General features: G+C 44.2%; 1 protein-coding gene across 1 annotated transcript in view; it reads right to left on the reverse strand.

Annotated features, from left to right (window-relative positions):
• The window catches only part of Sorl1 (sortilin related receptor 1), a 169,028-nt gene that overhangs the window by 26,804 nt on the left and 116,365 nt on the right, over positions 1 to 25,859 (reverse strand). Inside the window, exons 26-35 of the mRNA XM_027411875.2 lie at positions 20,655 to 20,780; positions 17,980 to 18,087; positions 16,144 to 16,275; positions 14,691 to 14,822; positions 13,560 to 13,694; positions 12,430 to 12,585; positions 9,137 to 9,286; positions 2,346 to 2,477; positions 1,599 to 1,725; positions 1,278 to 1,447 (exon numbers count right to left, since the gene is read on the reverse strand). Coding sequence (XP_027267676.1) covers positions 1,278 to 1,447; positions 1,599 to 1,725; positions 2,346 to 2,477; positions 9,137 to 9,286; positions 12,430 to 12,585; positions 13,560 to 13,694; positions 14,691 to 14,822; positions 16,144 to 16,275; positions 17,980 to 18,087; positions 20,655 to 20,780 — 1,368 coding nt within the window. The remainder of the gene's footprint in view (positions 1 to 1,277; positions 1,448 to 1,598; positions 1,726 to 2,345; positions 2,478 to 9,136; positions 9,287 to 12,429; positions 12,586 to 13,559; positions 13,695 to 14,690; positions 14,823 to 16,143; positions 16,276 to 17,979; positions 18,088 to 20,654; positions 20,781 to 25,859) is intronic.

Genomic DNA, 25,859 nt, shown 5'->3' on the forward strand with positions numbered 1-25,859 from the left:
GAGAGAGAGAGAGAGAGAGAGAGAGAGAGAGAGAGAGTCCTGATGAGCTTTTAATTGTTCATGAGAGCCCCCAGCCACCTCCAACTCTCAAGACACAGAGAGGAGGACTCAGGATGTGACTGCAGAGGAAGGAGATTATCTTCCAACATCACAGAAATCTTACTTTCAAATGAATGTTACCACCTTAACGCAGAGTCCTTACTGAGTTCTGGTGACAGTACATTCAAAATGCTTCAGGCAGTGGGGAAAGTGACTAGAAGAAGCAGACCTGCTGCAGCCACTCTGAAGGGAGGAGCAGGTGGGAAACCCTCTTGGAATTTGTTTTTAAAAACTTAGCCATTTGGTAAGAACTTTAAAACTTAGCAATAAAATGTTGACATGCCTCATATTTAAGGGACAAGGTCAACCTAAGTGTTAGGTACCAAGAAGTACCCAGAAAATGAAAATAGAAGCAGTAACTAGACAAGACATAAAAGAAGTAGAAATTGTCTGAAGCTAAAGGGACAAGAACATTCTGGGCCATAGTAAGGAAGATCAACCTCAGCCCCTAAGACCAACACTTGCTTCCACACATGGAAGGACCAGGCACACTCCTCCTCACCCAGGTAAAGTGTGGATAATCACAGCATCCTTAGGAAAAGGTCTGCAACATGTGATAATGATTATAATATGGGGGCTTGGGAAATGGGTCACTGGGTAAAGTGCTTCCCGTACAGGCATGAGGACCTGAGTTCAGATCCCCAGCACCCAAGTAAGGGCTGTTCAGGGTGGCAAGCGTCCCTAGCCAAGCAGCCTAGCCCTAACAGTGAGCTCCATGTTCAGTGAGAGACCATACCTCAAAAACTAGATGGAGACCATGACAGGGAGATCGTGCGTTGGCCTCCAGTGTCTGCATAAGCATATAAGGTGTGCACACGTGTAGGTATGCATACCCACACACCTACCAACTACACAAACTTTAAAAATACATTACAAACTGGTATGACAGTGTGCATCTCTCATCCTTGCCACCTGGGAAGGACAGGCAGGAAGATGGCAAATTCCAGGCCTGCTAGGGCTACAGAGCAAGTTGGAGGCCAGCTGCAAACTACTGAGTGTCTCAAAATAAAATTTAAAAAAGGACTCAGGATGTAGCTCAGTGGCAGAGTGCCTTCAGGCATGTGCAGGGCCCTGGGCTCAGCCTCCATGATCACACTTACATACATACATACATACATACATACATACATACATACCATACATACATACACACAACACAAATCAACTATAATACTTACAGCCCTCTGGAGTCCTCAGGGTCAGGAAGTCATTGGTGTTGTGCACTTTGCTGAGGCAGTGAACCTGGACCTTAACATGATACGTGGTATCTGGCTTCAAGACTTTTAGTACAGTGCTTGTTTTATTGCTGTGAGTTTCCAGGGTCTTCCATATACTCTCTCCAACCACCCTGACCAAAACAAATAGGACACTGTCACAGAGAGGCAGTGTGTGGTGACGGAGATGCATGAGCCAGCTGGAGAGGAGCTCTCCATGCACGTCACAGGAGAACTCACAGGGCATCCCATTTCGATGGCAACTGTGGCTAAATTAGGACCCACCTGTAGTAGACATTGTATACACAAGAAGCAGAGGGCATTTTTTTTGGTCGCATCCAGGTCAAAGTCACATCCCCAGAGAAGTCGACTGTCCACTGAAGATTCTGTACTTTGTAGACAGTTGACTCATCTACAGAGATACAGAGAGGCATCAAATTTCTATCTTAGAAATCCTTGAATTTCAAAGAACTCCCTTGAGGTAGAGACACTATGAACTAAATTGTTAAAGAGGACACAATCATTATAAGAAACAACATCCCAGCAGAAACCCTGTCTCGAAAAACCAAAAAAAAAAAAAAAAAAGAAAAGAAAAGAAAGAGAGAGAGAGAGAGAAAACGACATCCTAGAAAACTTGACTACAACCCCCACCTTTCCTAGGCTTTCCTAAATTTCCCACCATTTTTTACTTCTACATTTTACCTCCCCCTGAGCCTGATCAATTTAAACCTGATTCTCAATAGAAGATGCTGCAAGTTGGAGGATGGCACATATCTAGACAGCAGTTAACCCCACTTGCAGTAGGAGGCTCTGTGAGAGCAATGGCATGCCCATTAGTGAAGGTAGAGATCATGGGGAACACACTGAGGCCTTTCACTACTAGGGAAGAGATCCTGCATGGTCCATCAAAACTAGACCACACCTCCCCTCACTTGGCACTCCCAGGTTGAACACATTTTCAAGAGGAGACAAAGTTCCAAAGGTCCTAGCTAGAAGCCCCCACAGTAACTGGAGGGTGGGGTTGTCACTCACCACTGCAGGCCTTCTCGTCACTCTCATCTGAGCAGTCCAGGAAGCCATCACAGCGCTCAGAGAGCACAATGCAGGCTTCTCCATCCTCACACTTGAACTCTCTGCTCATACAGGTCAAGGTGCTGTGAGTGGCTGAAACAGAAAGAATCTCTTTAAACCCAGAGGGGAAAGGATATACAGTACTTTGGTGTGGCTCGGCCTAGGTTCACCACATTTAAGAAGAGTAGGCTGGTTTCTTTAAACTATTGATTTCTGCTCCAAAATTCTCTGGAAGGGGAAGTAGAAGGATGCTAGCCACATGGTAGCATTGTACTTACCATTAACTAAAATGTCTCATCAGGAAGACTGGAAGCTTTGGGGTCAAAAAGACTAGATGAGGGTTTTGTTTATGCTTGTTTTTGAGACAGAGTCTCAACTATTTCAGCCTTGTCTCCAACTGGAGACAACCTGATGGTGACTTTGGACTTCTGATCTTCCTGCCTCCATCTCCTGAGTGCTAGAATTGCAGGCTTGTATAGCTATGCTCCAATTTATGAAATGCCGGGGATCAAACCCAGGGTTTTGTGCATGCAAAGGTGTGCTGGCTAGTTTTATGCCAACTTTACAAAAACTAGAATCATTTGGGAAGAGGGAACTTCAAGAGAGAAAATGCTGTCGTCAGATCAGCCTGTGGGAAAGTTTATGATGCATTTTCTTGATTGATGACTGATGTGAGAGGGTCCAGCTTACCATAAGCAGTGCTACCCCTGGGCTAGTGGTCCTCGGCACTATAAGAAAGCAGGCGGAGCAAGCCAGTAAGCAGCACTCCCCCATGGCTTCTGCTTCAGTTCCTGCTACCAGACTCCTCCCTGCTTGAATTCCTGCCCTGACTTCCTTTGAGGATGGACTGTGATATAGAGCTGTGTGTTGAAAGATGGACTGTGATATAGAGCTGTGTGTTGAAATAAAACCTTCCCTTTGCAAGTCGCTTCCGTCATGGCATTTATCACAGCAGTAGAAATCATAACTAAGATACCAGGCAAGTAGGCAAGCACCATACCAACTCAACTCCATCCTCAGTCTAGACAAGGGTTGAAACCCTTATTCAGTGTTATCTCAAGCACCTCCCAAAGTTCAACCCCACTCTGGAAGGCTGGCTAACAACCCCGCTGCTACCTATGTGTGAGGATCTAATGAGCTCAAGGACCTGCAAAGAGGCCTGGCCTTGGCCAACACTAACAAATGGCAGCTATTCCCCTGCACCGATGATTATTCTGTTCCTAGTATTTATATGTTTACAATCTAGAAAGACGCTATGTTTTTCCGGGTTGGGTAATAAAAATAACTGGATGAATGACAATAATGTGAAGAGGGATACATGCTCACGTGGCATTTTGAATTGCATGAGTCTTCAAAGTATTTTAACAAGAGAAGGAAGGGGTAATCTAAGAGTTAATAAGACTCATTTCAAAGAAGGTTATTAGTCAAAGGTACATGATCTCCATTTTAGATGGAGGGTCAAAAAGGGAATGGTGGCAATGTCATTCAAAACACTCCTAAAGAGAGAAGGGGGTGGCTACAGAACCCAAATATCCTGTCCAAGGGTGGTCTGGGGTTTGGTTCTCCTTGTACCTGCCTACCTGCCCAATCCTGAATAAGACATCATGCTCCCTAGGAGTCAGTAGGATCTGAGGGCAACTGTGAGACCCTAAGTCAAAGTCTTCCACATCCTAACCCATGGAAGCTGATGCTATGTTACTTTGCATAGCAACAGGAGGCCTAGAAGATGGAATTTAGTTAAGGACCATGATGGAGAAAGCTCAACCTGTGTCAACCAAGTGGGCTCCAGCTACCTCCATGATCCTTCAGAACAGAGAGCTTCCCTGTTGCTGTCAGAAAGTGATATCCAAAGGCAGAGGTCAGATAAATGCAAAGTTGCTGGCTTTGAAGGTGGAGGAGGAGCTATGAACTTCTGAAGGACAGGGCCCCAGATACTGGGAAAAGCAAAGACTATCCTGGGAGTCTCCAGAGGTGCCAGCCACAACTAGGTTTTAGCCTAGTGACACCCAGGTCACATCTGACTCAGTATATGGATTGATTCAGGCCATGACACGTGAGGCCACACATCACAGTGGCCAGAGAAGACCAGCATGCATTCTAACCTTGGTGTCTGCTCAGCTTGTATACAGGAGGTCCTATCTTGCATTTATGAGCTCAGATTGTAAATTCTCCAATGGCCCTCAATAGCAAAGCCTCTCCCAGATCTTGAGCCTTGCCTGCCTTGTGCACAAAAACATCATTTTCCACTCAAAGTGTCATCCAGACATACAGAACTCAGGTTTTAAAAAAATCCAACCTTAATCTAAAATACTTTCAATAAATTGTTTGATTTAACCCATACTAGGATTTCAACACACACACACACACACACACACACACACACACGCACACACACACACACACACACACACACACACACACACACACACACCAAAGAGATTATTAGCACGTGGAACAATCTAAAATAGAAAATTCATAATTTTGTTTTCTCATATTTGTCTGATGCCACTCTTAAAAATTAGATTCCTAGGACTTGCTCCAGATGTCCTGCAGTGGGTGTGTGATGTTTTCCATCTCCACATGACTCCCAGGAAGCAGACAGGATCAACTGACTCTGCTTTAGAATGAGCACTGCTGCAATCCTGTTTTCCTCCTAGAGCATCACTTGTTGAGACCGGAGGAAAATGGGTGGTGTTCTCAGGAGCCGTCAAGATGTTCAAAGCAAAAGCATAAAGAATCCCGGGAGTTGTCTCCAGATGGGAAAACAGACAGGATAGGCCAGGGAAGAAGGAAGTAGCAGGAGGGATTGAGGAGTGTTGCAACAACTATGTTTTCATGGGGGAAGATCTGAGGCCTCTTCAAAAGAGTGCCTGGGATAGAGGAGCAGATTTGTTGGGTACTAGGAAAAAAAGAGCTGATAGGGAAAAGGGAGTGGCTAGTTCCAGGATTTCTGTGCCAGGTTCCAGCTTCCCTGTGGATACCAAGCTCTCTCACACAAAACAGTGATGTTAAATAGTGAGGATAAACAAATATAACCTCTGCACCTCTGCCCACATACCTTATTTCTGGGTGACTTATATTCCCCAACAGGGCATTACCTCTATGTAAATACGTGTGACACTGTTTTGTTTAGGAAATAATACATGCAAAGAGTCTCTGCATGTTAAGTTCAAATGCATTTTTGATGACTTCCAACCCAGGGTTAGTAAAATTCGAGGGTACAGAATCCATGAACAAGGAAAAGGGAATTTCCAAAACCATTTATGAAGAAATTTTGTGTCTATGTGTGTGTGTGGTACGTATGCATGTTTGCAAATGTGTGTGCATGTGTGTGGAGGCCATAGGTTGGCCTTGGGTCTCCACTGTATTCACTAAGGCAGGATCTCTCAATTGAACCCAGAGTTCACTGGTCAGCTGAGCCTAGCTAGCCAGCTTGCTTCCAGATCCCTGTCTCAGCCTTCCAAATATTGAAATTATAGACGAGGCTCCTTCACCTGCCCAGCTTTTATGTGGATGCAGAGGATCCAAACTCTGGTCCTCAAGCTTGCATGGCAAGTGCTTTACCCATGAAGCCACCTTCCCTGCAACCCTCATGGAGATTTTTACAACTAGAATCCCCTTCTCCAGGCAGAGCGTGATAGTATGGATAGCTATTATATTCTGAGCAGAAATTGACTTGCCTTGGGAAGTGGAAGAGCAAAGATTATGTGGCATATGAATGTATTAAAAAGAGGTTTGAATACCATTGCTGCTATCGTCTCACAAGCCAAAGATGGACTCCATGCATCCATGATACAGGTGTCTACAACAGAAACATGCAACATGACTGCAGAGGACTTGCCTGCACAGTGTACCCTCCATCAAGAGGACCGCAAACATATATGTCACTCTGGGGAGTTTAGGAGACAGCTAGGGACATCCCAGTGTTAAGTGTGTGTGTGTGTGTGGGTGCCAAATGGCAGAGTGGGTGACACCACTTAACCCAGGAAGGTGCTAAGCTGTTCGGAAAGGGATTGTCTTGAAAACCACAAGATTCCCACTACAGAAATCTTCCAGTTGATAATAACTTGAAGCAACAAGTAGGGCAACTGGGGATCTGAGGCTGCTTTGTGAAACGTGTCTTAACACCGTGGGAACAAGAAAACAGGTCTTAAAACCTGGAAGTAAGACTGTCATTAATATTTAAACTGATTAACAAGCACGTGACTGATGGGCACTGAGCACAGAATGTGGGGTGCCAGAAACACGTTTTCTGTTTGATAAGGCAATCACAACAATGGACCAAAGGGCATTATGGGTAATAACACATCTTGATTTTAAGACCCTTAACTAAGCAACACCCCTGTGAGTGAGCTAGATTTGAAACGGTTTGAAAACAGTGATTTAAAAGATGCCAATTAGCGAGTTCCAATCAATCACCCAGGTGGGAGGCTCTGTTTCTTTTCTTTCCCATTAATTATTTTTAACATTCACCCGATGTGGTGGCTAGCTCTTGGCTAAGAAGTTCCCACTGTGGTTTGGGGGAGTGTGAATGTGAGGTAAACCTGCCCTGCTAACAAAATATCCCAGGGGGGCATCTTCTCTATTCTTTCAACACAAGTGTAGGCTTTTACACTAACCTGTATTTAATTTCTCTGGGTTGGGCTTGGTGTAGTCTCCTCTGATACGAGCATTCAATGTGGCATGGCAGCAAGGCCACAGCTTTCTAAAACTGTCCCATTGCCACTGACTTGGGGTGGGGTTAGGTGAGGAGTGAGGGGTTGTGGTATCCTCCTTGAAACTTAATCTTTCTTTTACTAAAAGGGAGACAATACCGAAATGACAAGGAGATTCATCGGAGGCCAAGGGTACGTAAGTGTCAGACTTAGGAACAGTGAATGAGACATTAAAACTCACCATAAAATGTTCGTTTATCTTCCCTTTTACGTGTGTGTAGATGCCCATGTGTGCACATGAATGGCTGTGAGTACAGAGGTCAGAGAACAAACTTAAATATCATCCTCGCCAATGCCATCTACTTCCTTTGAGATAGAAACCTTCACAGGACTAGAGGTCACCAACTGACCTAAGATGGTTGATCAAGGAGCCCCACTATCCTCCTGTCTCTGGCTCCCCATCATCAGGGTAGAAACACAGGCTCCCCCTCCTTTCCTTCCTCCATGGGTTCAGGGATTGAGCTTGGGTCATTGAGCCTGCACAACAAGCACATTCCTAACTGAGCCAAATCTCAGTGCCAACTTCCTGATTCTTGATTATTTCATCAGAAACTCAGCATCTTTGTTGGCTTCGTGTCACCTGCAGGTATGACATGTGAGCCTTCATGTTTTTGTTCAAGGTGCTGGGGACATTTTAAAATGGTCAGAAAGTATATTAAAAATAAAACCCTCACGTGTGCAAGTGAAAAGTAGCAGCAACTTGATCCTCCTAGGTTACATCTATTTCCTATGGGTTGAATTAGAGGAATTTGCTGCTAATAAACATTGCCTTTGATCCAGTTCTCCAGGACATGGCAATATTTTGTGGGGTTCCCTTTGGGACTCAGCCTTCCCCTTTCTTAAAAATCTTTAAGAGGAGAGAGAGAGAGAGAGAGAGAGAGAGAGAGAGAGAGAGAGAGAGAGACAGAGACAGAGAGACAGAGAGACGAATAGTGATAGATGAGGAGGAGTGGAGGTGCTCACTCTGCTATATGTTCACTGAGCAAAATGAGGCATGCATGGAAAAATGTGCTTCCTGGTACTATTAGGCATGTGACAGGGTAGGACATCAGTGTCTGCAGTGAGTAGGTGACCAAATGGAGGGGATCCTGTAAGGCAAATCCCCAAGCAAGAGAGTGTCCCCATCAGAGAGATGGGTAGATGGCAGGTTGAGTGGTATCATTCCAGTCTCCACTTTCTCAGGTCAGTGGAGTTTCCGTGCACTGACAGCAACTAAAGGTGCTGACTGGGTGCCGCGCCAAGGATTAAACTAGTGTCCTTAGGATCTGTGTCTTCTCCCTCCCAGGCTGCCTGCTTTCTCTACTGGCCCCTGCGCATCAGCCATCAGTCAATGTGTCCATCCACCCATCTACTCCAAGCGGCTTCCCTGGGCACATCAGGGGAGCAGGCAGTGGAACAACTGCCGGTTCAGAACATAGCCGCCATGCAAGTGTCACCTCACATGGCACTCAGGTTCCCTATGTGGCTTATTGTTTCTCCTCAAGTATAATTATTCTAGTATAATTATTCTATAATTATCCTGGTTCTTAATTTAATGCAGCAGGTTTTTTCGAGACAGGGTTTCTCTGTGTAGCTTTGGAGCCTATCCTGGCACTTGCTCTGGAGACCAGGCTGGCCTTGAACTCACGGAGATCTGCCTGCCTCTGCCTCCCGAGTGCTAAGATTAAAGGCGTGCGCCACAACACACAGCCTATTCTAAATGTCTCAAGGATGGTTGCTGAATGCGCCCACAAGGCCACGGCTTTACCAATGGGTCTTTTTAGGAATTAATCATGTTTAGAAAAAAAATTTATCTAAGATATTTTTCTTCCATTGAGAAATCTTTCTGGTGAGGATGCTCCTAATATTTAACATTTAGGCAGCTCATTAAATCCAGCATCACTATCATAGACTATGGCATTTGTCCACTCAGTCATGCCCTCAGAGATAATACTGTAAACACGGTTACACAGAGATACACAGGAGCCAGCTGCCCAAAGATGGAGGCAGAAGAATGGGACTCAGAGCTCTGCAAAGTGGCCTTGAGAAGATACTCACGGCAGTTGGCTTCATCCTGGCCATCCTGGCAATCCTGGTGGCCGTCACAGCGCTTCCAGTTGGGGATACATTTCTTTGGTTGGTGACACTCGAACTCAAACCGGTCACACCGTCCACGCTGGGTTGGAGTGGAGGCAGCAGTAGTGTTTGCTAGAAAAAAAAATATATATATATATATAGTTACTTTTCAATATGGAGGGAGCTTGCCAGGAAGAGCAACCATTCAACTATTGGATGTGCTAGGGGAGTGCAGGCTGCAGGAACTGTAGGGCAGGGTACAGGACCCAGGCACCTGCCAGCTACACAGAAAAAGCAGGTAGGACACCACACCTTGTGTTGTTCCTCACAGTGTCCCACCACAGACTTACTTACAAGAATCTCTTTAAGGACATATGCATGGGTAAGAAAAAAGGAAAGCAGGCTGAGGAAGCAAAGTGATTAAGGGAGCCAGAGGAGGCTGCATCCCACCCTAAGCTATTGGAAGAGAAAGCTCTGAGCCAGTCAGCTCAGTATACGAGATTCCCCCAAAGGCTTAGAAACCGTCTCTCTCACCTGAGAGAGAAGACTGGGAAGGGTCAGGCAGCCTCATTTACTATTATTCCCTTCTGGACCCAGCCCAGGAGACAACTGCCTCATATATGAGGGAGAGGGTGCAGAAGTCTGACTGATTGTGTTTTGCAAAGAGTCAAAACAAAGGGGCTGTTGAAGCAGTCATAACTGAGCAAAAAGATGCTAATGATCACAGAGGCACAGAACTTACAGTCAGCCAATGAGAAGTCAGCCAATGAGACCCTGACAGTTTTAGGCAGGGCTCCTAGAATTTTCTCAGGACACTGACCAGCTTCAGGGATAAACAATGATATTACCAAGGTCCCAGGGTTTCCCAGCAAACAGGCTAGCCACAAAGCACAAAGCTGGCACACCCACCGGTGTGCTATGAACCACTTAATGGCATTTTAGTTTCCATCCTGGAACACAAGTAGCAATAAAGAATTATCTAAAACCTTTAGCCTCCAAACAAAAAACAAAATAAAATATAATGTGAAGAAGCCCAGAGGAAGAGTTGGCAAATATCACAGAAAGCGAGGAAATGGCAAATCTTCAAATCTAAAAAAGATTTAAAAAAAAAAAAGCAAGAATAAGGGGGGCAGATGTGGTGACTGGCATCTGAAATCCCAGCAACCCAGGAGACAGAGGTAGGAGGATTACCACAAGTGTGAGGTCAGTTTGATCTACACAGCTAATTGCAGGGCTACATATCATGATTCTGTTTGAAACAAACAAAAAGAATGTGAGGAGGATCCCATCAATAGACGTGACAGACAAGATCACGAGAAGATGATGGAGGATGCATCATTACCAAACATCTCAAGAAAATTCCCCCAAACTAAAGCACATGGATTCCCACATTAGATGGGAAAGAATATACATTGTGGTAAGAAGACAAAACACTGGAGCCAAGGGAAAGATCTGATAAGCTTGCAGAAAATTTAAAAGGAAACGTGACCACACGCAGGCTAGCAGCTCAAGCTGGCCTCAGCTTTCCTAAGCCACTGGAAGGACAACAGCAGATACCTTCCAATGACTGACAAGTTAGTGTTCTAAACCCAACTCAGATGTCAATCAGACCTGAAGACAGGGCGGAAACAGTTTCAAGAGTTCTCTTCAGGGATCTTTGTAGACTATGTGCTATACCAACCATGAGAGAGAAGGAGTGAAAGGAGAAAAACTGGGGCAGATCATTGTGGATGGCTTCACAAAGACAACTGTGCAGGAGCATCAAGAGCAAATAGTAAAAGCCATAGTGACACAGCAGGAAACAAACATGCCGAGACTTGCTTCTACTGTGCCCTCACTTAGCCACCTCAGCATCTGATCCAGCCTACAAAGCCTCTGCAGGGCGAGCTCCAGCAGCTCTGAGGCTAGCCTGGGATATGTACTGAGAATCTCTGTCCAAAAATAATGGAGGGATTAGAAGCAGGGAGATGGGAGAGGGGAAAGAGGAAAAGGGAGGAAAACAGGAAGAAGGGAAAAGGGAAAGGGAAAGGAGGGGTGAATGGAAAAGAGAAGAGGAAAGGGATAGGGAGAGTAAGGGAAGGAAAGGAGAAAGAGAGGAAAAGGAAAGAGGAGGGGGGAAGGAAGGAGCATTAAGAATTGGTCTCCTGGGCTAGAAAGACTGTGGGTAAAGCGCTTGACTTACAGGCTTGAGAATTTGTAACCCCGGTGTTCCCAGGGTGAGATAAAGATGGGGAATTCACAGCTAAACTGGCATATGCAGCAACAAACAGGAAGAGACCCTGTCTCAAACAAGGTGAGATGCAAGGACCAATGCTGTGGTTGTCATCTGACAGTCCCCATGTGCAGGCATGCATGAGCACGCACGCACACACACACACACACACACACACACACACACACACACACACACCACAGAGATACATACATAGGGGATTAAAAAAAATTGATCTTCTATAAGACTACAGGGAAAGGGGAAGGTGACAAGTTGGAGGGTAATGTGGATAGCTGTTAGCAAAGCACATGGTATAAATGAATGAAAATGTCATAATAAAACCTACTATCTTATACAATGAATATACACTAAAGATTTTAAGAACCGAAATTTAAAAAATGAACGACAACCTGACAGTTAAAATGAGTGCCCAATTGTTAGGATATTTGTTTAATAATCACAGACCCCTTCACCACTAAGCCCTAAAGCCCCCCTTTGATTTTCCAGGCAGGAAGCCATTGGTGACATGTAAGCAAGGAAGTGGTGGGATGCACACCGAGGAAGATCTCACTGCAGTCCTAATAGTGGGTTCTGAAAAGGACTGTATAGAGCATGGCAAACAAGTGTCAGCTCTCCTCTTAAAAGCAGGCTTGGAACTGCCTGCCGTTCAGGGAAGGATACAGCTTCCTCAACTCTATTCCGCCTGCAGGACAGAAGTCTCAAGGTGGACTCCCTCCAGCCTCACAGTGGTTGCACAGACCTTCAGCTGTTTCTGTGTTCAGCCACTAGATGGCAGTGGTCACCCTTCTTTTAGAGGGAGTGCTCACCAGTCAATAAGCAGAAAAACTGGGTCCTCTCCCAGTTTGTACACACAGAAAACACCTCCTTATTATCCCAGCTGTAATTCTTCACCGAGAGGGAGTCGGGGTAGAAGGCAGAGTGGCTGGGCTTTTCTAGCAGGATTCACATAGAGCACTTTAAACGCTAGGATGCTTCCTTGAGTTTCCCCAGAATCCCCTCCACAACAGCAAATGTCCTTAAACAAACCATGGCTAAGACTCACCTAGAGAGGGGCAGGCTTCCTCATCTGAGCCATCAGCACAGTCTCTGTAGCCGTCACACACCCAGGTGTCCATCACACAGGTCCCACTGCTGCATCGGAAGTAATTGGGCAGACAGGTGGAAGGTCCAGGGGTGGGGGAGGGGAAAACATGTGAATCTGAGGAAAAGCAAGCAAGGAGATCCCAAGTGTCAGTAGAAGCTTGATCTCAGATAAAAATGTGTTTCAAACCTATGCTGATGTCTCTGTTTTAGCAGCCAAAGGAGACCAGTGGCAGACACAGCCCTGAACATCAGCCCGCTTAATTAGCATTTATAAGGGGTATCTAAGGAGTTTCCAAAGAAGTGGCAGTCTTTCCCTCCTGATTAGCAGATTTGATACACTACAACACTTGAAGTAGAGTAATAGTCACAGGAGTTTGCCCTTGAAAGGGCTCCTGACTGGTGATGGAGGAAGTAAGTGGACAGATGACCAGGGAGGCACAAGGTGGCTGGAGAATTCTCACTGAAGCCTAGCATGGCTGTAGCTGAAACATCACAATGACCCAAGATGAGAAGGCAAAAGGCAGCAGAAAGCAAATGTTCCACACCAGGACCTAAGAAGTTATTAACTTGCACATGTTATAGGGCCCTCTAACATTCCATAGAAATACATGTGGGGATCTGCAGAGTAACTTTGAGAGACAAGACTCTAGGCTCCTTACTCTCACTAAGCCCTTCAGAGTAAGGAATGGGTAACCTGGAGACAGTGAAGACCCATCACACAGATCATACTTGGAAATTCATGCCAGTGCTGGGGTGAAGACAGAAGTTTCTAGAGTTCCTTGGCCAGTCAGCTTAGCTTAATTGTGAGTCCAGGTTCTCAAGTAAGAAAGAGACTGTCTCAAAAACCAAGGTGGAAAGTGCCTGAAAAGTGACACCAGGGGTTGACCTCTGGCCTCCATAAGCAACATACAAAAATGAAAATGAAATAAGGGAGATGATGACCCAGAAGAACTCAGCATCGTTCCTCCCTCACAAAAACCCAAAACAGTAAGGACTGAACCAGGCACTCTAGAGACTGTGAGAGTCTACAGACCAGTAGAGCTGACCTGGTGTCCAGGCTGGGGCTGACCCAGTCCCCCAGGCTCTCACCTCCACAATCCTTCTCATCAGACCAGTCCCCACAGTCATTCTCTCTGTCACATTTCCACCTGTTGGGGATGCAGTGGCCATTCTCGCAGCGGAACTGAAAGTAGCGGGAACAGTTTGGGGCTTCTGTGGGGTTTTCTGCAGAGAACAAACATACTATCAGTCATTTCCCTGCACCAGTGTGAATACAGCACTTCCCCTCTGCTTATCTCCCCCACGGCCAATTCCAGAAGCACCTGCACTACTCTCCCAGAGAGGATAAGGTATCATCATGGATCCAAGGAGGGACAAATAACATCTGCAAACAATAGCACCCATCTTCTTAGGGCTCAACTCCTAGTTTTCTGACCTACTCTGGTACCCTGAGAATGGCGACTCTGAGTTTTAGTCATGACACTTTACCAAAGACATAACTTAAGTGTGATGACAACCCAAGGATGACGGTGTCGTCTGTAACTTTCAGAAGGAGGTACACTCCACAAAATTGGCCATCGTGATGGTTAATCTTCACTGTAAACATACAGTGGGATTTATTTAGTCATCATGGAAACATACCTCTGGGTGTGCCTATTAGGGTGCTTCAAAAAATATTTAATGGAGAAGGAAAAACCTACCCTGGGTTAGGCTACCACATCCCAGGGGCTGCAGCCATGGATGTAATACAAAGGAGAAAGTGAAGTGAGTGTCAGCATTCATTTCTCTCAGCTTCCTGACTGGGTACACGATGTGACTGGCTGTCTCAGGTTGCTGTTGTCATGGCTCCCTTGTTGTGGTAGACTATATGTACTCTTACACTATATAATAAAATAAATTTTCCTTCCTGAAGGTGTTGTGTATGTTACCACAAGAAAAAGTAACTAAGATACCATGCTTCCTTACCCACCATATTCCTTATATGCAATGTGGTCCTCCTAATGGGGGAAGAAAGTGGAATAAATGTTCCCCTAGCACCTCCTGGATGTCAGTCTCCCTCTTCACTGCATCCGTCCTGTGGGGATTTGAGAACTGGCAGCATGTGCCACTGAGGAAGAGGAAGGCAAAGGCTCCAGAGGTGATGTCTGCAAGCATCCTGCCCTACAGGTCTCCCTGTAACTGGAAGGCTGGCCCACGGAGGTGAGGCTCCTAGCTTCTTACCACAGTTGGCTTCGTCAGAGTAGTCTCCACAATCGTCCATCCCATCACATTTCCAAATCAGGCTGATGCATACTCCGTTCTGACACTGGAAACCGAACTCATCGCACTCCTTGTGGAACTCCGGATCTTGAGCTAGAGGGTGATAAACATCCGTCAGGTCCAGGTCACTTCCATGCTAGAGAGTTCTGAGCAGTGGGGCTGCTTGGAAGCAAAGATCATCTACTGAGAAACAGCAGAGCTAAGGGAGCCTTAAGAAACTGAGGCCAGACTCAGTCCCAGCAGAGTACACTGTGCTAACTAACCCCCCATTCCACATTTTAACTAATGTATTCCTCGTGTAGAACATAAACAGGGCTGCACCCCTAAGCCCCAGTACTCTGACTGCTTTGGAGATAATGAGGAAGTATAAATTAAAACAGGCTCATCAAGGTGGTCCTAATCTAGTATGACTAGTGTCCTCAGAAAGGAAAAGTCCCTACTCTTTGGTAGGCCAGGGAAAGACTGTCACTTAAACTCAGGATTTCAGTGCCAACCTGGACAACATAGTAGGACCCTGTTTCTTTAAATAAATAAATACAACAAAAGTGGAAGTTCAGACAGATCCTTAGAGGAGAAAGATCGTGTAGGACACTAGCAGACACAGCATCTACCAGGGAGAGAGAGAGGCCCCAGACATTACTACCAACATCCCAAGAGTGGACGACAGAGTTTCTGTTTGTTGAGCTACCCAGTCAGTCTGCAGCATTTTGCTAGGATAGTTCAAGACATGCACAGACCTAGTGCGGTGCTTTGAATATGAAATGTCCCCAACAGGCTTTTGTTTGAACATTTGGTCCCTACTTAGTGCCACTATTTTAGGAGGCTATGAGACCTGGGAAGTGGAACTTGACTTTGGAAAGTAGGTCATGGGGCTTGGCCTTGGAAGGCTGCACTGGGTCCTCAGCATCCTTTTCATTCTGCTCCCTGTGTGCCAGGAGGGAAAATGCTCTCCCCCAATGCACTCCTCCCACCGCAATCTTCTGCACAAGTACATGAAGACAAATAACCATGAGCCCAAGCAGAGTCTCCCTCTTTAAAGCTGTTTCTGCCAGCTATTTGGTAACAGTGACACAAAGGTAATGACCAGGGCCATTTTGCTTCAGGAGAGGTTGACTGTAAAATAAAGTATACAACATGAGGATCTGTGCCGTGAAGACCACTGGAGCAAAGCTGTCCTGCAGAGAGATTAACTCTTCAATGTGGATGGCAGGCCAGTCTCTCCCAAAAGGTGACCCTTGAGCCAAGGTCCTGGTCACTCGCCAGCCCCATCACATTTGTGTACTGATAGATATAAAACATTAATGCTTATGTGAGAATAGGAACAACAAAGAGCAGGCTGGAGCACTCAGACATGACCTGCACCCGAGTCTTAGGTGCCCCACAGAGTGGCCAACCTCCCTACCCATTCACTCACAGCATCCAGCGAATGTGGCATCTTCATCGGAGCCATCTCGGCACTGGACGATGCCATCACACACCATGGAGTGGAAGAGACACTGCTGGCGGTTCTTACACACAAAGTCCATGAAGCGTGTGCAGAAGGGCTCTGAAAGAGGAAGGGCCATGAGTGTCTACGGCTGGCAGGGATGCTCTATGGTCCTGAGCAAATGCACACAGACAGACATACCACTTGTAGTAATATGATAGCCACTGAGGACAAAGTACCTGTTTATGCAAGGCCCTGAGCTAAAGCACTTACCATAAAGTGCACCATTAAACCTCTAAGACAACATTATAAGACATTTTATTGTCACTACATATAAAACAAGAAAAAAAGGATGGCAGCATCAAGTATTCTTTCTGTCAAGGACACATAGCTAATGAAGGAGAAGTCCACATTACAACCCAGAGCTACCTGGCACAAAGCCCAAAGTTTAACCATGATGAATATGACACTGGCTCTCTGATATGGAGGTTAGGAATCATTTTCTGTAATAAAACAGTGTTACGGACTGAATTGCACACCTGCCTTCAGCTCCTCTGTTGAAGCCCTAAGACCAATGTAACTATATCGGGAGACAGGTCCTTTAGAAAAGCCACTCAGGTTAAAAGGGTCAGTAGGATGAAAGAAGTGACAATAGGATAGGTGTCCCTGTAAGAACAGATATCAGCGATGCATGCAAAGAAGAGACCATGTGAACCCATAGCAAGAAGGAACCTGGGTTTGAGTAATAACTGCCTTTGATAGCCTTTTAATCTTGTGAGTCAATTCCCTATGATATGCCCTCTCTCAAGTGTGTGTGTGTGTGTGTGTGTGTACAAACATGTCAAGCCTAAGATGTTGTTCCCATGAGAACCCTGTGCCAATAGGCTTTGTTTCACAGAAGCCTGAAGTACAGCTTTTTTGCCTACTCAGTTTCACCACAATGGAATGAGAACAGCCACATGCAACACAGAAACAAATGATACACAGTGTGTTCACTGCAGCTTCCTTCAGAAGAACTGACTATGGGATGAATTTGGCCACAGGCCAGTCAGTCATGCCTATACTAACACATTTGCTTTGGAGTGCTGGTCTGGATCCTACCTAAAGGCCAGATCACAGCATCTGCACTAACATTTTTGCCCTCACCCTGGACTGTACATTAAAATAGCCCAGAACACTGTAAGAAAAAGGAAGATCTCAACACCAAGTCACACTCTAGAATAACCAACTAACTCTTTCTTTTAGAAGTCCCCGGCTATTTCCAGCATTCTCCACAGATGTATGCCATAGACAATCTTTTGAGGATTGGAAATGGGATAGAAAGGGTCATCTAGCCGGGCAGTGGTGTCTCACGCCTTTAATCCCAGCACTTGGGAGGCAGAGGCAGGCAGAGCTCTGTGAGTTCAAGACCGGCCTGGTCTACAAGAGCTAGTTCCAGGACAGCCTCCAAAGCCACAGAGAAACCCTGTCTCGGAAAAAAAAAAAAAAAAAAAAAAAAGAAAAAGAAAAGAAAAGAAAAGAAAAGGGTCATCTAGCTTAAAATACTCAAGTGATCTTCAGTAATAAACATTAATAAAACCGTCATGTGGAAGAGGGAGGTGCCCTGGCAAAAACAATTGGGCGGCTGATAGCACACATGGCAACCAAACGGCAGCGTTTACCTAAGTATGGCCTAACACCACAATCACGATGCTTATCTTAACACATCCCTCTCCCTGTGCCTTGTCTCCTTGCCTAACTCATCCTCTAGGTCAAGAGCTCTGGGGCCAGGTACTGAAGAAGTAAACAGACTGGAGCAACCACCAGGGCAGAGAAAGGACCTACCACAGTGCTGCTCATCAGAGCCATCCGGGCAGTCTCGAAGGCCATCACAATGCTTGCTGGATGGGATGCAAGTGCCATTTGGGCAGTGGAATCCATTACACTTTTTCTCTGAAATAGAAGTCGGTCACAGAAGAATGACAGAGGGAAAAAAAAAGCAAACAGGCAGGCACCCACACTTGTTGGCAGGGTACAAACCCCATACCACCTCAAGGGTAGTTTGTTAATGGCTAGCCAAGTTACAAACTGACATATATTTTGACCTTGCAATTCCAAAAGCAGGTGTGTGTTCTATTTACGCAACTAAAAAGTAATATATGAACACAACTGCAGCCAAACATGAACATGTGAATACAAATGTGACATTGTAGCACTGCGTCCCAGGGACAAGCCATCTGCATATAGGACTGCTCAATGAACACTGGAGTAGAAACTGAAGAAGACTACTATGGCTGGGCATTGGTGGTGCACGCCTTTAATCCCAGCACTCGGAGGCAGAGGCAGGTGGATCTCTGTGAATTCAAGACCAGCCTGTTCTATAGAGAGAGTGCCAGGATAGGCTCCAAAGCTACACAGAGAAGCCCTGTTTCTAAAAACTAAAAAAAAAAGAAGACTACTATGGAAAATTTCATCCAGAATATATAACCATGCAAAGAAAAAAAAAAGCAAGGTACAAAATAACATTCACGGTATATTGTATGTACACGAGAGGCATAACACATGGTACCTCTGAATTTATACTCAGACTGCATATAACAACAGGGTATGCTGAGAAGTGTGTCAACAGTCAACTCTTTTGCTGCTGTGTAAACGGCTTAAGACCACAGTCAGACAGACCTAGAGGGCATGGTACGGGTCACTCACTTCACATGCTCTCTTGATGTAACCAAGAGATGAAGCAAACAGTAGAGGTGCCGCAGGTTAAGTGGCAGACCCTACTAGCTAACTTCTCTGTAAGGAGAAAGGGGGTCCATAATAATGATAAAAAGAATAGAGATCATATAGTAAACACAAACAGCAGCACAGGTACTTGTTATCACTATCCAAGTATCACATATAACGTAATTGTGTGCGCCAATTGTGTGCGTAAATGTGTATGTGGCTGGCAACACTATAGGCTCATTTACCCATCACCACCACAAACACCCAAGTGACACATCCTACCATGATGTTAGGAAATCTACAGAGTCATTACCTGACAGAACCATTACATCTCCTATGTGATCTTATGGGACCATTGTAAACACAGTCCCTCACTGCCTGACCCATCCTTGTACAGCACATAGCTATATACACAGAGAAACATTCTCAAACATTTAAAAATATTAACCAATATGTAAAACCATTAGGTTACAGTTTCCTACAGGGACAAGGTAGAAAGTCTGCAGACAGGAAGGCAATGTTTACTGTAGACCCATTTATGCTGTTTCTATTTTCAACTCGCTGACTGTACTATTAAAAATTCATTATATTTTTATAAGAAAAAGAAAAGGCTTCAGTGAATAGGGAGGAAAAAAGGACCCAAAATCCTAGTTATTAAACCCTGGATTTTTAATGCTCTGTAAGACACTTAGTATCTTAATTCTTATTCTTCAGGAATCCTAAGGCAAAGCATTTTTGAAGTATGTTTCCTATGAGCTGTTAAGAGCCTGGGGTTTCACGGCCAGTTCTAGTAGAAACCAGAACTAAGGCATCCTGATGACAGAACCCCACACTTTACCCCAAGTCTCTCTCCCCTGAACAGTGGAGCTCTGCTAGAAGTGAAGGCAGCTCTACCTGAGTATGTGGAGCCTTGAGACTACACTCTACAAAGACTAGTTCTAAGGCAAGGGAATGCGTTGCAATCTGGTAAAAAGTCACCCTTCCTAGAAAATTAGTCAAAAAGCATCATTCGGACAGAGAAAAGGGCCCTGAGTCTCCTGACTAGGGAAAATGCTAATGTCGCTAAGTAAAAATAGTTTTGAAAAGAGGCACAACAAAATAGGCACAGTCATGAAGTCCTAAGAAAACAGCTAGGATGACAAAGTCTAATATCAAGGGAATGGGCAGCACAGGAAAGGCAGACAGCACCTGACGTAATCTAGCAGTGAAGAGAGCATGGGGAAGCCTGGGAACTTCTGCCACCTTGAGTCCACACTGTGCAAAGTGTCCCAGGAAATAGTTCAAAGGCAAAACAAGCCTTTGAAGGACATGGAGGGTTGTGCTGGCTGAACAATGAGAATAGAGAGCTCTCAAATGCCCAGCAGAACGCAACTAGATAAACCAGATGGTCATAATTAATATAAAATAAATATGCATCTCTCAGAAAAATGCTCACCACAAGAAATGCAGGCATATAGAAATAGCTAATTTTAAACTTTGGAAAGGGAAAAACGACTGTGTAGGACTTTTGTAATGACGTTTGTCCAAAATACCTCCACTCCTACGAAAATTCGGAGTGTCAGCAAAAGGAATGTTAACAGTCAAGTAGAAAAATGCTGTATATGTTATCTTATTACTGTAGTGGTAGGGCGTGTGTGTGTGTGTGTGTGTGTGTTGTGTGTGTGTGTGTGTGTGTGTGTGTGTGTGTGTGTGTGTGTGTCTGCTAACCTGGAAGAACAGTTTCACCTGCCTGGAGCATCAGTTGACCCTCCCCTGGATGACAGACCCCAGGGAAGGGCCAGGGACTTTGTGTTTACCACAGTTGACCGGATCCTCATCAGAACCATCCTGGCAATCTGCGTCACCGTCACATGCCCACCGCTGGGGAATGCAGTGGCCATTGTGGCACTGGAAGTTGGAGGCCTCACAGGTGTGATAGATGGCTGTCAACAGAAAAAAGAACAAAATTATTCTTCCTGTCCCTCCTCCCCCACCAACTACCAGAACAAAGTTCTACACTAGATATCATAGTGGGAACTTGGGGAGCAGCTGAGTTCCCCTCGGTGGAGGGGAATGGCTGAACTTGAAGTATAAGTAGTTTTCCCTTAGTAATATCTTTCTAATATCCCTTAGTAATTTGCTGCTAGGGGACAGAAGAACAGAGAGCCACTAAAACTAGGGAGTAGTATCTCCCTCCATCAATGTCTACCAGTCACTGATACACAGAACGTGTCCACCACAAACAACTTGGAAAAATAAAACAGGAGGCAATGCTAGAGAAACAGTTACTGCTATAAAAATGGCTCCTTTGCACAAGGGCCAAGATCACCAAGAATGTCTCAACAGGCATCTGCAGGTTACACAGGGACAGGCCTGGATGCCCACAGGAAAGACTCACCCTTTACAACAACCGATGGCGCATTTTACAAATGAGGAGCTGGCTTGGGAAACACACTGATGTAACAGCAGCAGGCTGTGCTGCTACTTCATGCTCTCACATAAGCCCTTCCTACAGGTGCCATGAGGTAAGAGGTACAATGTGTTCTGGAGGGAAGGTTCTAGACCTCCTCCAGCAACTGTGTGGAGGCCTCAACTTCATCTCATTATCCTGACATCTCGAGAGTTACAAGATATGAAGTGACACAACTTTGTGTAATTCTAAGCAACACTACCCAGTTTTGAATGTGGAAACCATCAGAGCCACAGAACACAATAAATTCATCTAGAATCTCAAAAGAAAGTAAGCCTGGAACATGGAATGATCTAAATCTTCTATAAAGGCAAGAGCAACATCTGCTCATTCAGCATCCAGTACAAACACCTAAAAAGAAGTCACTGAGTCATAGAGATGCAGTATTTTATTTGTTTTTGATTTACCTATTTATGTTTGTTTTAGCTTGCGTCAGGGTCTCTCTATGTAGCCTGGAACCCACTATTTAAACAGGGTTGGCTTTGAACTTGCAGAGATCTACTTGTCTCTGCCTCCCTGAGATTGAGTGCTAGGATTAAAGGTATGCACACCAGGCTCTAAAGGTGCTGTAAAGGACTAACAGTCTCATTTGTGCACACATCATTAAACACATCCCAAATCTCAAAGATTAGCTCACGTATATAATACCTGCATCCCCCAAGCCAACAGTGAAGAAAGAGGAAATTGTTTTTCTCTTTTTTTGTTTGGTTGGTTTTTTGTTTTTAATCTGTCCACTACAGAACTTGTCCACTACTGAAGAAAAGCCAGAACTTGTGTGCTTCACAACTGGCATAAAGAAGTACATCAGTTCCTCTGATTTACAGAGGACACAGTATGGATGTCTAGAATTCCAAATGCTACTAAATACTACATACATATGTTCTAATATATACATATCTATGATGTTTAATCACAGAAATAGTAACTATAAACAATAGCTAACAATAAAATAGAACAATCATAACAATATGGCATAAAGGTCATTTACAGTTTTAAAACTGTTTATTTCTAGAATTTTCTATGTTTGGATGGCTATTGACCACCAACCAAAGTCAAATTATAGAAAGCTAAAATATGGCCAAGGAACTACTGTAGCCTAGACTGGCTCCTTGTTGTCCAGCTATGTAAACAGACATCCTCCCAATAAGACAAGTAAGAGTGGGCTGTTGAGAACAAGCTACAGATTTGTATCCAATTGAGATGACTGGTGGTGTTTGGTGGTGGTAGTGGTGAGGAGTACAACAAACCCACGTGGCAGTTTATTAGGAAGTAGGGGAGATCTTGTGATGATCAGACAAGAAAGGAAATGAAGAGAGGGGGGAAAGGAGAAAGGCAAAGACCTGCCTACCTCTAAAGAGAAAGAGAGAAAGAGAGTGGGAGTAGGTGGAGCTTGTTTCTTAAAGGGACCTTTTGCTCCTGCATAGAGAGCCAGGGTACTGCTTGCCATGCAGTCCAATGGGTGAGGCCAAGGTGTCCCGGATGCTAACAACTGGTGGCCTGCTGTTGAAGGGTTGGAAAAATTGGTTTATAGTATTTTCCAGAATTTCTACTGAATTGAAGGTTATTCTTTTGTAATGGCAAGAAATATCCAGAACCTAGTTCTTCACACCATTTTAAAACAAGTATCATCATTATCTGTCTTTTCATCTCTTTGAAGACCAAAGAAGCACATACATACGTCTACAGGGAATTTTTGATGTTTACAAGCCCAGGCACTTAGAATCCATTAACATCTTTAAAACTATACTCTTGATTTAAAAAAAAAAAAGAGGAATCTATGAATCGAGCGCATTGCCTGAGTTTTTGTCCAATAACAGCCATTACCTAAACTCTTTTTGGTTTATTGATGTGGAGAGTCTGACTACCTCTAACAAGCTTCAGCCTGGCTCATTGGCACAAAGTCATCTAAAGTTATTACCACGAGAATCTACTTGTTAATCACCCTGTACACTTTTTTTTTTAATTGAAAACAATTTCCAAGTGCTGGGGTGGTTTCCAAATGACAATCCTGGGAGGTTTGGCTTAGATCTCCAGACTTCAGCCAGATGCTGAGACCAGCAAGATTCATCAGTTTGCATAGTTCTACTAAAGTGACCAGGCATGCATGGAGCCTGGTATAACTTTTTCCTTTTCTTGATTAAAAATAATAAAATCTTCTGAGTAATTGACTAGTCCTCTGGTTTTAAGTGTTTGAGAAATGACATGTGCTCAAAATACTACCTCAGTTGTCAGGATGGAAGAGACTGATTGCCCTGGGCTGAAGGATTTGGGAGACTTAAGGACTCTTTGCATGATAGGATTCTCTGTAACAGTGGGGTTAGTAGGGAAAGCTTCCTACCACTTGCCCTCTGCCATTGATTTTCCCCAACCTAGCAACATCTGTTAGAACACCTAACCAAAATCATTACCCAAATGTAGGTGGGCCTAAACAGATGAATAATGAAATCTGAGGAGGAATACCAGTCTCATTTCTTACAAAGCACTGGACTACTATACTGGGGAGCACATTAGGGGAAAGACATGTTACTAGAACTAAATTTGAATAATTAATGATATTAAAAAACATAAAGAGAACTAGAAAGAATTACAGGTTATCTCTGAAAAATAACTAAATATATATTGTAGATACAAAAATATCTATAGTCATGAAAATAAGAATTAGATTTAGCTGAAAAGAGAACCGATAAACTGAAAGGTAGCTCCAAAGAAGCTAACTCAGAGTCCAGTAAAGAGTCCAAAGGAGTCAATATAAAAAAAGAACAGGGCACACAGGATGCTGCTGTACAACAAAGGCCTGATAGCAACTGCTGGGGGCTGGGAGCCTTGATGAACTACATAGCTGTAAGGTCCCAGAAGAGATGGAGAGCATAAATTCTCAGGTCTTAAAAAGAAAACAGGTCCAAAATAAATTAGATGAAATTTTAGAACAGTGAAAACTAGAGAAACAAGCATGTTCTAATTACAGATAATCTGAGAAGAGAATTAAAATCAGCACAAGAGTCTATAAGAACTAGAATAATCCCATCAATAAAATTACAGAAAAATACCATAAACTTAGAAATCCAGACTCATTTGAATCTGAGACTAAGGGCTAGAGACATGTTATACTCACAAAGCCTGAGAGAGTTTAGGACTCCTGGTCTTCTGTTGTAAGAACCCTGAAGGCCCATACATGTATCCTGGAGGCACTGGATACAAGATGATAACTGATAAAGTGATATACTGACAAATAAATTTGGTCATTAAAAGTAATAAAATGGAAGGAGGCAAGAGGGTTCAGCAGATGAAGACACTCGTCAATCCTGATGACCTGAGTTCAATCCCTGCATCTACACTGTAGAAGGAGAGAACTGACTTCTGAAAGTGGTCCTCTGACCACCTCAGGTGTCTTCACAGGTGTGTGCACTCGTGCTACACACACAGATAGACAGATAGATAGATAGATAGATAGATAGATAGATAGATAGATAGATAGATAGATGATAGAGGGATAGACAGACAGATAGTGGATAAATAGATGACAGTTAGAAACTTAAGTAGTCAGAATGACTAATTTTAGGCATTTATTAATTGTTTATTTATTTAGAGGTGATGGGAATCAAACCCAGGGTTTCAAGCATGCTGGCCAAATGCTCTATCAGTGACCTACACACCCAAACTTAATGCTCAATTTTTATAAGATAAAATTAAAATATTAAGTATTCAGTGCTTTTAAGTACTCAATAGTTTACTAAGCATTTTAATTTTGGAATTGTGGGCAGGGATTGAAAGTGGTTATATACTTGAGAGAGGAAAGATACTAAGAGCACAAAAAATAATACATCTAAAGTGAACATCAAAACAATTAGAGTGTGTTGGAAGGAATAAAGACCTCAAACAGACCCTGGGTAACAACATAAGGAGTTAAAATGAAGAACACTCACAACACAAGGAGCTGAGACCACCAGGAGGGCAGCCACCCTGACCCATCTTCTTTATCTTAATTCAATAGGTCATGGAAATGAAGTGTCATGCCTGTGGCATAATGAGCTCAGATTCACCCTCCAACTATTCTGAGCTGGCAAGAAGGAAATGAAGCTTAAAAGCATTTGGAGAACCATTGGCATAAGGTTGCAGTTAAATGGCAAAACTGGAGTTCCATCAATGAGCCCTGCTTACAGGAAACCAGAGATAAAATCTGGAGTTTATGACATGCCCAACCATAGTATTAAAGTGTTAATTCGTTCTGGAAGTCTGGTACAAGCTTCTGGAAGCTGGGTTGGTCTAACATGGCAGTACTAACAAGATGTTCAATCACACTGTAATTTACATACTGAATGCCCAGATGCACCCCTCTAACAATTAACTAATTATCTACCTAAACTCAAGTCTTCAGACAGCAACCACATGCTTCTGGGCTCATGACAGCTCCTTCGACAGCCCAGTTTTCCTCCTCAATAGGCTACACAGGCCGCACAGGAATATTAATGCACCCTTCTCAGAGTAGAGGCAGACACCAAGACCATACCCAAAAACCATGTGGCCTTCTCAGGGATGAGACTGGGAATATTAT

Source organism: Cricetulus griseus, chromosome 4 (genome assembly GCF_003668045.3).
Source record: "Cricetulus griseus strain 17A/GY chromosome 4, alternate assembly CriGri-PICRH-1.0, whole genome shotgun sequence".
Classification (NCBI taxonomy): domain Eukaryota; kingdom Metazoa; phylum Chordata; class Mammalia; order Rodentia; family Cricetidae; genus Cricetulus; species Cricetulus griseus.